The sequence below is a fragment of the Oenanthe melanoleuca genome, chromosome 3, assembly GCF_029582105.1.
Source record: "Oenanthe melanoleuca isolate GR-GAL-2019-014 chromosome 3, OMel1.0, whole genome shotgun sequence".
In the NCBI taxonomy this organism is placed as follows: Eukaryota; Metazoa; Chordata; class Aves; order Passeriformes; family Muscicapidae; genus Oenanthe; species Oenanthe melanoleuca.
Genome location: NC_079336.1, coordinates 43160041 through 43172345, shown reverse-complemented (window position 1 = coordinate 43172345; position 12305 = coordinate 43160041). Strand labels below are relative to the sequence as shown.

The following is a 12305-nucleotide window of genomic DNA, read 5'->3' as shown; positions in this document are numbered from 1 at the left end:
TCAGAATTACACTTCTGAGTCCCTTTAAAATAGTAAGATGAATGCCATCTGGTCTGGGCACTCTTTTTCTACATATTATTTTTCTACATTTTGTTTTAAAGCATCTTTTATTGACACTTTAAGACAGTTCCTTCCAAGAAGGGCTACAACAGGGACATGACTAAGTTTTTCCATAGAGAAGAGTAGTGCAAGGAATTAATCTGGCATTACTTCAATGACTATTTCTACCAATTGCATCTCTTACATGTCAATGATTCATCAACACTGCAGACTTTTTAGTGGGCTGTCTGATGTGTTTGAAAAGATTTCATCAGCAGTGCATGAATTTTTCCAAGAACCTTTTCAGCTTATCTTGTGGTTTTACATTTGACCATAATTCAAGTATTGATTATCTTTTTACATCTTCATTTGTATATGAATTCTGGTAAATACAATATTCTCAGTGTATTTTCTGTTGGCAGGCAGGCAAGTGAGTTTAATTCACTGAGAAATAAAATTATTCTCTTTATTCTTTGAAAATTCAAAAAACTATTATGTTGTTCTTCTCTGACTACACTGTCTTGACAGACCTAAAGTGTTACGGTACCACCTACTGGAAATAGCAAGTATTCTTTCTGTCTTCAATGTTTATTTCACCTTATCAAACAAGAAGTGTAGGTATAGAAGTTTCTTAGGTTTGAGCAAAATACTATGTCCATATGTGTGAATTTCAGAATGCTTTGATGGTCTGTCTGATACGGTTGGTACTCCTCTACCTGCCTATAAAGCCACTTCTCTGGGACAGAGGAAGAAGAAGCTTTGTCAAACCTAATGAACTGATTGATTCTCATTTTGTATGTTATACAGTTAAGCCAAGGAGATGTGATCAAGCCACAGCAAAGACAGGGAAGCTCAGTCTTTCCAGTAATCCATCGACAATATATTTATTTCTTTTCAAGTAAAGAAAATAAAGAAACATTTATGACGAATCCCATCAAATATATTTGTCAGCCAAAACCTAAGCAATCTGTGCCAGTAAAGATTGCAATTGTGGGACTTCCAAAATCTGGAAAGACTACAGGTATGAGCAGTTATCTGTTAAAAAAAAACAACAAACTTTTTTAATGACTGAAGTTGTATCTGTCCTTACTGTTATTAAAAAATTATAAACCATTAATATTCTTGGTCTTCCTGCTTTTCTTGCTGGGCACAGATTCTTTTAGTTACATTCTCTAGTGTCTCATTTGACAGTCTGATACTTAAGCATTGTATATCTGAATTTTATCCCAGGTCCTCAAGATGTTAGTGACCTGTACTTGCACTTAAAACAACTAGACTTACACTATTTATACCCCTTGTATTATTTATTATTATTTTCTAATTGTTTATTACTTTTTTCAGTAAGCTAATGTAAAATGGAGAAACGGTCCTAGGATCAAGGATGAGGACCCCAAACTGCCTACTCCCCAGTCTGTTTCCAAATTTCTAGATTAAAAATCCTCCAAGATTTCGATCCTTCTTCCCTCCCCTTCTTCCTTCATGACTCTGTCAATCCACATGCTTCTGCCTTTATCTGGAGGAGGAGGAAATTAATTTTAAACCATAGTTACTGACTAGAATAGGATGTTAGAAAGAAAAGAGACATGTTCAAATTATATTTATGATGAAATTTTGCCATATTTCCCATTTCCTGGATAAATTATGTAACTGATGGGCTGTTCTGTAAGAGGAGCAGCAGTAGATGGATATTTTCTAACACACTTTAATTATATTGACTATATCTGCTGAGATTTGCACTAAATTGAATAGTGTAAGCATGCCCTGTGTATATGTGATGTTGCTTACCTTAAAAGTTGTGATTTGAAATCGAAATATTTTGCAGTTGCCCAGAGACTTGCAAGTGTTTATGGGTTCCTGCACCTGTCCTTGGGAGATGCCATCCAGTTTTTGATAAACAACCGGCCAGAGAGCCAGTTGGCACTTAAGGTACAGTCACACCTTCTCCAAGGACTCACTGTACCTGATGACTTGGCCATCCAGGCTCTAGATGTGGCTCTGCTAAATCACGTGGATAATGCCACTGGGTAAGTCTTCTTGGGAATTTTGGGGGTTTTTCCAAGACATGCCAATCCCTTCATAGACATGGATTCCCATGTTACTGCTGTAAAACAGTTTCACTAAAACACATCAGTGGTTTCTGCATTAAGAAAATAATCTGTACAAAAGGAGATTTTTTTACAATTGCTCTTGGAAATGAGACTGATGCTAAATTTTCTGCAATTTTCGAGTAACTATCCAAGTAATACCCTTTATGACAGTTACTTTTTTTCAGTCAATAAGCCAATATCTTCAACTGTTCTTTGAGAACTACCATTTGGTCTCATACCAACTCCAGAACCAGCTTGGACACCTGATTCTCTTTGATCATGCAGGCTGGTTCAGTACTAAAGTTTTTGGATTTTTTCTGATTTCCTTAATAACTGAAGTTATTACGGAGGAACTGAAACCAGTGAGTCTTTCCACCTCATTCATATGTGATCCTAGGCTCTTTCTCCACCACTGAAACATCTTTGAAACTGGGCAGACTTAAAAAGCTTTATCATCAGTATTTCATGACATTCAACTTCTCTCCCCAAAAAGGAGAATTGTTACAGGTAAAGGCAATTCTGCATTAATCTCTGAAAATTATTTGTGCTTGAGATCAGAATTCTTTCAGCTTCTCTTTCATGTTAAATCCTGGAATATTGTTTCAGTATATTTTGTTCCAGTATTAACTAATATGTGAAAAGCATTTTTTCTTCAATGTGATTTTATAATCTCTTCAAATACTGTAGTAAATCATTTTACTTACCACTTTAAAAACTGCTCCTCCCAATCCACATGGAGACTTCTCATAGTTAAAATTATGTTTCTGAATGATTGATGTGTCAGAATTTTGAAATCCACCATTTTTATAAGTCACAGCCATCCATGTGCCCTTTGTGCATTTCCTTTTCTCATTACTATTTCTTCTTCTGTCTACTTGATTTTTTTTTTAATTTGGTCATAAATTCTTTGGAGTGAAGACTGTGCCTATCAAGTGAGAGCAGTGATGACTTCATTGCATGGGTGTAGACTTTTGTCTCCATGGAAAATATACTAGAAATATACACAGACTTACTGGTTGATTGGAAACTCACTTCTTAGGAAAACTATTTCTCTGTTTCTGTTTGTGTGCAGAGTTGTAATTGATGGATATCCTCTAACAAGAAACCACGTCAATCTCTTGGAATCAGCTAGGATAATTCCAGTGAAAATCTTTGAATTAGATATGGATACAAAGGAAGTGTTCAGAAGAGCACTGCTGGAAAAGGAAACCACTACAAAGCGGTAGTGATACTCCCTGATGGAAGTTCTTTTATTTTCTACACGATATTGTAATATCTCTATTGATGTGCCTCAGTATACTCAGAGGTTGTATCTAACCTGGAGCATAACTCAGCTGTCTCTGAACTCCATATATGAAAAACATAGGAACCAGTCCCTCTCCTTTCTAATGCCTTGATTTCCATAGATCAGAAACATGGGGCATGCTCTGGCCAGATCCCTCTATTGCATGACTGAGATTACAAGTGTGCAATGCTGTGCGCCCACTGCTTAGTTTAGCTGGTTTTATGAAACTGCACATCAGAAATGTTACCACTTCTCTCTGCTGCTGCAATTTATTTTTCATCAATTATTCTCATAAAAGATATTGATACTTCATCTAATAGTCTCTCTTTTAAAAAATTCTTTTAAAATACAGAAATAATGCATATTTAGTAATGTACAGAATTCAGAGTTCTAAGCCTTTCAATTCAGTTCATTCCCTTCTTTGTTTTTCTGAGAAAATAAATATTCTGTTTAAAGAGCCGTTGGTTGTTTTTGAGGAAGAACAGTAAGTAGTTTATAAGCAGGCAGAGAATGAAAAAGAACAGAACATTCACCTTAAAATTAAATTGTGTAAGAACCTGTTTCTCATTAGAGGAAGTTTTTCTAAGAAGTTCCAGATAGCTTGGAGCATTATTGCATGCCTCTTTCATTTTGTCCTTTTCTTTTTGTCTCTTTCTTTTATCATGTAATCAGTACAATGTTAAATTGTTTACTAAAAGACTAAAGACAATTTGCATTGCAAAAAATTAAATCAATGATGTGTTTTTGAAAATATTTACTTTAAACTTCATTTTAAATACCAAACTAATTATATTTCATGGGCTTAAGTACAAACCAAATGTGCAATATCAGGGTGCCATTTAATGGTGTATTTGTAGAGTGTGTCAGGTAATATGTGTTGATACATTCCAAATACTTTGCAAAATAATTATTGAGTTGTATTTGGGACATATACAGAAAAAGTTTTATTATTTTATTTTTAACAGGACTATCTGATCATAACTACACTGCTTTTCATATGTAGCTGGTAGTTTTCTTAATAAGAAATTTGTGTTTTCCAAATATGTTCTACAGTGTCAAATAAGCAAAATTCTGTAAAAAGAACTTACAGTGAACTCTAGAATTTACACCTGAAATTCAATGAAATTATCTAATCTTCACATTTAAATCACTGTTATTTTTCACTGTCTTTAGACCTTCCTATCCTGAACATGACAGCCCACAAATTCTAGCTATTAAAAATTCCTGCTATAAAAAGCACATTGATGATATTAGGACTTACTATATGAAGGAACATCAGAACTGGTGTGTGATTGATGCCAGTCATAGCAAATGGAAGGTCTGGAACACCATTCTGCAGGAAGTTCAGGCGGTTGTTAAAAAAGTCCAGATATACCTGGAAAGAAGAAAAGAAGGTAAAAGAAAAACAAAGTTTCCCAAAATACTTGTTTCTTTAAAAAGCTGCAATGTACTATGTGCATAACAACTTCACCTTTCTTTGGATGAGGCTAATTCTTGGGCAAATACATACCCTTAAATTCTTCAATCTCATCTGCAGAGATCTCTTCAAGATCTCTTGAAAAGAGTGAAGACAAAGCCAACTACAGGGCAGTCTGAGGCCATCCTCCAAAGAACGGGGTAACAGAAATCTGCTAAAGGAAGTCAGAGTCCCTGGTCCATGGGAGATCTGGCAACACTGGGTGGTAAATCACAAAGAGTACCCCAAAGGTACAAGGGGAAGTCAAACTTGCAGCTTCACTGTAGTATTAGTAAAGGAAGAGGGAGGGAGAGGGAAGATGTTAATTTAGAATCTAGAAATAAGCTTAAATACGCCATCTGAGTTAATTTCTGTACTTTGGTAAGAAGACCACTTTATTCTAAAATGGCAGAGTTCCCACTTGACTTTTTGTGTGTCAGCACTGGTCAGGATTAAATATGCCTTTTAAACATGTCTGTACTATTTAACTAGAATTCCTCTGAAGGGCAAATATACTTCCTTATCTTATATCCACCTTTTGGTGGATATACAACTTGACAGCTCTCTGGCTGCACCCATCTTAAAAATTGGAGTAATAATCAAAAATATTAAAATACACTTTTAAACATCAAGCTTGAAAAAGCACAATTTTAAAGTAATTTGGGTTTGATATGACATTTTATTCCAAGATTTTGAATCTATTTCCTCCAGATAGAATGTAAAATTTTCAAGATATGGATGAATGAAGGGGAGGATTTCATTGCACCTTGTACTCTTTTTCCGCAACGTAAAGAAATAAAATAATAGCTGAAATGTCCCTTAGTAACACAAAGGAATGAAACAATAAATCATAAATAAGAAGAATAGACTAATAAGCTGAGCATGTAGAGTATCCCACATCATTAATAATGATTATATTTCATAAATGCTACAAAAATGTTATTTAAATTAATTGGTAAAATGAGTTATAACTTCATTTTGTTATCAAATTGCTGTTTTAGTTCTCATATTTCATATAATTTTCAAACTATGAATTAGCTTCTAGACTGTAGCATTCCTGAGTATAATTGTTTCTATGTCTCCCACAAATAAAACATTATAATTAATTGCTTTCATTAACAGGAAAAGCAGCCAGCATTGCTGATTTATGCATCACTCCCAAGGAACTGCAGAATCGCCTGGGGGAGTGTGGACAATACTGTCCTGTCAGTCTTGCAGAGAAAGGGGAACTGATTGACTGCTCTGTAACCCCCTCACTGGCATTTGCTGCAGAATTTCAAGGATGCTATTACAGAATGGCTTCACAGGAAGAACTGGAAGTGCGTGTTAAAAAGGAGGGGATTGTGGGAAGAGGGAACATTGTTGCTTAGATTTTTTGATTCCATACAGAAATAGGTAATATGCAACTTGAGTTAGACCACTGTTGTGGTCTACCATTCAAGCTTTTGTTTTGCATACTTCTGCTATCAAATGTCTAGGCAAAGTACAGCACAGACACCACTAAACTAGCTTGTCTTACAAATTGTCACAGATCATTCATTTGAAAACAGTAACTTTCTCCTTTCTCTGTCACGGGGAGACTGGATTAGAAAGTGGCTTATGATAGCAGTAGATAGTGATGGATGGTGGTTGGATAGTGACTACTTCAGCTGAGAGTAGGTTGGAAAAGAAATCACCTGAGAGCAACAGCAATGCCAACACACTTACATTGTAGAAAAAATAGGTATCTAAATTGTGTGAGCCAGTCCTCTGGAGTTTGACTAACAGTCCTACAGTGCTTCTTTCATAATAAAAACATTTCTTTTTCTACAGAAATTCTTGAGCAGACCAGAGGTCTATGTTTCATCACTGGCACCTCACCCTCTCCCACCCCCACATATGCTACCAAAGAAACTGACTGCAACAGAAGTAAAGGCCTTATTCCCTGTAAAGGCTGAAATGCAGGGATACTGTCCAGTCACTTACTTAGATGGAAAACAGAGGTATGTTACTAGACTTCTCATAACCTGAATTACTGACTATGTGTCCTATATTAATGCATTAATGGGGAAATATTTTCAAAGTACCTTTTAATGTTGTTCAGGGTTTGGAAAGGAAAAGCGACAGAAATTCTCCATATTGAGCCTGTGGCTTTGGAAATCAAGATAAAATCACCTTTTAATACCTGCATGGCTATAGGTTCTACAAGAATCTGTGTTAGCTTGGTGTCTTTCATGATGAAGATTGACAGATATAGTTTGAATTCTCTCTATCATAACCCTTCAAAGGTTCAAAGAAATATCATAAATCTCTAGCAGATGCAAAACTGGTCACACAGATTTCCTCAGTGTGCAAGAATTTCTCATCAGAGGAGAACCATAATAGCGAATTTATGTTATCCCTTTTCAATCTACTGCACAACTACAACTGGCATTTGAAATGGAGGAGCTCTAAAGAAGCACTATAAAAGTTCCTTAATAAGCAGATTTTGAGGCAGAGACTCTATCAGCTTTTGAACCTTGTAACTGTCAGTCATGTAGTGGAACTTTGGATGATCCAATTGCTATTTTTTTTGTAGTTGCTACACTTGCTAAATTACCAGAAGGCTACCAGTAGCTCATGAATTTATACCACACAAGTAATGTTTTACTTTTTCTGTGAATGAATAATTCTTGCTCCATCTCTTCAGATATGAAGCTTTGGTGCCTGGCAATATTGAGTATGCAGCAAAATACCAAGAAAAAGTATATATTTTTGAAAGTGAAGAAAAACTTCAGAAGTTTATGAGGTGAATACTCTAACTGCATTTTAATCTTTTCAATCATGTCACTGTTTTTACATCTTCTAAGTTCTTACTTTTTATTTGGTTAGGTTACCAGAGAAGTACTGGAATCTGAAGCTTCCCCATAAACTCCCTCCAAAAAAAGAGCCAATGCTACTAACTACACTTCCTTTGCCTGGATACCTTGAACAGGCCAGTTTTTGCTTTTCTATTTTAAGACATAATTTTGTGATATATGGAGTATCCCACTCAATTTTTAAAAGAATTTTAATGCATTTGAGTCTTACATTTATTAAGGAGATTATCTTAAATTGAAAATCTTTAGTTACAGTTGAGACCAATTTTTTTTAAGCTTTAAAATAATAGATGTTTGTAGCTTTAATGGAAAAAATACAAGACCGTCAGAGGGGGATAATAAGCTGCAGTATTATGTGATAGATTTTCTGACTTAATTGTTTTTCATATCTTTTTGGTTTGATTTTTAATACCAACATAGACACAAGCTTACCTGGAAAAATTTAAGAGTAGCTTGTTACACTTTGACACATGAATAAATAAAAAAAAAATTATTCATGGTCACAGCCCTCTCGATTTTATGCTAATTTGTTATCTTCTACTATTCACCAATTTAGAGTACCGTTCTGTATTGTTAGAGCTGTGTTACAACAGGATAAGGCATTGTTCAACATTTCTGTAATGGTCTTTTAAACTTGTTTTCTTTCTTTAGGGAGTAGCAACTTCTCTAATAAAAGCTCTGCATGAAGTCGGCAGTCTTAAGCCAAAGTTTCCATTCCTAAGTGTGAAAGAAACTGCTCTGCTTTTTGTCTCCTTCCATCTAAAAGGTAGTGTATAAAATAGCATGCTGTAAAAATAACTGTATAAATTACATAAGTCCTCTGATAAAATGTAGATAGCAAACTGGTGTTCATACTTGCTAGTTTTTAGAATTTCTGGTTTTTTTCAGCCAGAGATACCAGTCACAGGTAATAATCTTTAATAGTTTGCAATCAGCTTAACTAGTGCCAGCTTTTGTGATTTCAATGTTCTCGTTTGCAGCTCTGGTATAGCTTTGGGCTGGTTTCCAGTACTGCTGGAGATTTCTGAAGCAAGACTAACATTTCGTTCAAGCTACCACTTTTGTCTTTTATAAGCCAACCTGTTCACTGGGAGAACTTCGCCTGGTCTTTTGTATTTTACATTTTTACTTATTCATTTAGATAATACCAATCTTAATTAGTTTTTCGAAGCTCTTCACATCCTGTGTTTCCTCATTTAGTTTCCAGAGCCCTCCAGAATTTTCTTGAACTGTCACAGATTTTTTTTGCTAACACAGCTTTGTTAAGGAAGACTATTGAACAGGGCAGGCACATGGTAAGCCCCTGCATAAATGTACAGTTCCTAAGCCACCAAACTGCTTTTATACTGTAATTTGCTTCATTCACAAAGGCTGTTTCCATTCTGTTGTTAGCATGGCTTTGCTAACAAAAGGATGCCCATGATAGGAATGTTTTGCTCATATATTGCAACATTAAATCATTATTAGTAGTGGATGATGAACCAGAAGCTTTATGCAAGTGCATAAGTCTCTTCTCCTCATGCAATGCCAAACTGTTTGACCATAGGAATCCAGAAAAACAAGTTATCTTCTCCTAGTGCTGGGTAGGACTGCTTCCAGCTTTAAGATATAGCATTCCTGTATACTGACAAATCACTTGAACCTGAGGAAGAACTTCTTTCATGTGCTAGTGACCAAACACTGGAACAGATTGCCCAGAGAAGTTTTGGAGTCTTCATGAGTGGAAATATTCAAGAGCCATCAAAACACAATCCTGTACCATGTGCTCTGGGATGACCCTGCTTGAGCAGGGAGGTTGGACCAGATGACCCACTGTGGTCCCTTCCAGCCTCACCCATCATGTGATTCTGTGATTTGTTGCAAATACAGCATTATTTATTATTGTGCATATCTTCAGACTAGTCATGCCATTCTTTGATCAAAAGGCTTGAAGTTATGGTCCCCTGGAAATTTATTTCATCCTATTTCTATGTGAAGTTAAACCTTCAATTAACATCATTATCTCATCTCGCATTTAAGTAGGGGACAAGAAGCAGGTGTTTAGTTGCTCCTTCAGCTTCTCTCACATCACTGGATTGTTTTCAGTATCTGAGGAGGTACAGGTGATCAATCACAAATGCAGAGGGATTTATTCCTGGAAAGAGAGTAGTAAACCATATATCACTAGAGTGATTGAGTGTCCTTCAAGCTAGACTCCTGTAAGGGCTGTGTTTAGAGCTATGCTCTAAAAATTTCTCAGAAAAATGTAGCTGTCTACAGTTTCAAGCTAGTGGGCTGAAGTGCCTTATAGCATAGTTCTTCATGCTGTCCAGTTTTTGTAATGAGATATAAAATATTGTCCATAAGAAGAAAAATGATTATGATTTGGCTCACTCATTTCCCTTTGCCTCAGGATAACAATTAAAATAATATACTGTACTCTGAGGACTGGCACTCAATACTAGTGTATGCCAAAATAGGGATTAGGGCAGAGAGAAACCTTCCTTCCTCCTCCGCTCTTCACAGAATCATGGAATCATAGAATATGTTGGAAGGAACCCACAATGATTATTGAGTCCAGCTCCTGGCTCTGCACAGGACCATCCCCAAGAATCACTGGGTCCTGGACAGCATTGTCCAAATGGTTCTTAAACTCTGTCAGGCTGGTGCTGTGACTACTTCCCTGGGGAGCCTGTGCCAGTACCCAACCACTGTGGGCACTCAACCCAGTGAAGAACCTTTTCCTGATATCCAGCCTAAATCTCCCCTGACACAACTTCAGGTTATTCTGTCAGGCCCTGGTCACCCCAGAGAAGAGAGATCAGTGTCTGTCCCTCCTCTTCCCATCACGAGGATTTTGAAGACTGCAGTGAGGTCTCCCCTCAGTCTCCTCCAGGCTGAATAGACCAAGTGACTTCAGCTGCTCCTTATACAGCTTCCCCTCGAGATGTTTCACCATCTCTGTTGCCCTCATTTGGACACTCTCAAATATTTTAATGCTTTTCTTAATGTTGTGGCACCCAAAATTGCTCCCAGCACTTGAGGTGAGGCTGCCCCAGTGCAGTGTAGAGCAGGACAATCCCCTCCCTTGCCTGGCTGTGATGTTGTGTTTGATGCACCCCAGGACAGCACTGGCTCTCCTGGCTGCCAGGGCCCTGCTGGCTCATGTTCCACTTGCCATCGACCAAGTCCCTTTCCAAGGTGCTGCTTTCCAGCCTCTCATTCCCCAGTCTGTCCATACATCCAGGGTTGCTCTATCCCAGATACAGATTCCAGCAGTTTCCCTCATTTAACTTCATAGGGTTGGTGATTGCCCAGTCCTCTAATTTGCCAATTTGCCAGGTCTCTCTGCTGGGCCTTTCTGCCTTCAAGAGGGTCAACAGCTCCTTCCAGCTTTGTGTCATCTGTGACCTTGCTCAGTGTCCCTTCCAGTCCTGAATCCAAGTCATTTATGAAGATGTTGAAAAGCACAGGGCTGAGGATGGAGCCCTGGGGGAACCCATCAGTGACAGGTCACCAGTCCAATGTCACCCCATTCACTGTATAACCCTTTGTGCCTGACTGATGAGCCAGTTGCTCACCCATGGCATGATGCGTTTATTCAGATGTGTGCCTGACATTTTGTCCAGAAGGATACTGTGAAAGTACTGAAAGCTTTGCTGAAATTAGAAGAGATTACATCAATTTGTCCGTTGGTCAACTAGCTGGATTATTACCTTGTTGTAGAAGGAAATCAGGTTTGATAAGCAGGATTTTTCTCTCATGAAGCCATGGTCACAGTCCTGCTTATCAAACCTGACTTCCTTGTATGACAAGGTAGCCTACCTTATGGGCAAAGCATTTAGTTCATAGAACACCTGTGCCAAGGGCACAGTGGTCCAGTGCCAGCCATGCCAGACCTGAGCTATCCCCAGGATGTGCCACTTCAGGTTGTGCGCCACACTACCCAAATTTGTCACTGCCTAGAGTTTCACCAGTATCTCACCGTCTGAGAAATGGGAAGTTGACAGCAGCTGGGCATGTTTGTTGTGTCTTCTTTTACAAAAGTCTGATCCTTCTGATTATCATGACCTTTTGGAGTCAGGAACTTTCTGAAATACCACACTTGATCTTTTTGGCTTGGCACATGGTATTTATCCTTACCACGGGTGACACTAACAGAGGCAGACTTGGTCCCTTTGAAAATTTCTGTAAGATGATTCCACAAAGTTTATAGGGGACACTAACATGCTGCTTAAATTCTTGCAGCCCACAACCCCCGGAGCTCGGAGCCAATGCGGCAGATGTACAGGAAGAAGCTGTTGCAGTTCGTGGAGCACTGCCAACTCATCCCCTACCTGGGGACTGTCATGAAGGGCCCATATAAGGAGCCAAGAGATCGGCCCCTTGGCTTTGATGACAAGCTGCAGACTTTTCTTTCCCTGAAAGGCACACGCCCCACTTTTGTGTGAGCCTTGCATTTCCACTAACACATGGAGTGTTGCCATCAGGCACCAGCATGGCTGCAACATGGCCTGCAAATGTCACAAGTTCTCAGGCCAGTTTTTTAACTATGAAATCTTAGAAATAAAGTATTTTGTCTGAAGTTGAGAGATATAAAGCTACTAGAGAGCATCCAAAAG

The 12305-nt window shown here is 37.9% G+C and overlaps 1 protein-coding gene across 1 annotated transcript in view; it reads left to right on the top strand.

Annotated features, from left to right (window-relative positions):
• The window catches only part of AK9 (adenylate kinase 9), a 59978-nt gene extending 47737 nt beyond the window's left edge, over positions 1-12241 (top strand). The window contains exons 28-37 of the mRNA XM_056487480.1: positions 847-1060; positions 1862-2063; positions 3199-3348; positions 4585-4805; positions 5990-6186; positions 6680-6849; positions 7536-7634; positions 7718-7820; positions 8356-8470; positions 11932-12241. Coding sequence (XP_056343455.1) covers positions 847-1060; positions 1862-2063; positions 3199-3348; positions 4585-4805; positions 5990-6186; positions 6680-6849; positions 7536-7634; positions 7718-7820; positions 8356-8470; positions 11932-12134 — 1674 coding nt within the window. The 3' untranslated portion in view covers positions 12135-12241. The remainder of the gene's footprint in view (positions 1-846; positions 1061-1861; positions 2064-3198; positions 3349-4584; positions 4806-5989; positions 6187-6679; positions 6850-7535; positions 7635-7717; positions 7821-8355; positions 8471-11931) is intronic.
• Positions 12242-12305: the final 64 nt, after the last annotated feature.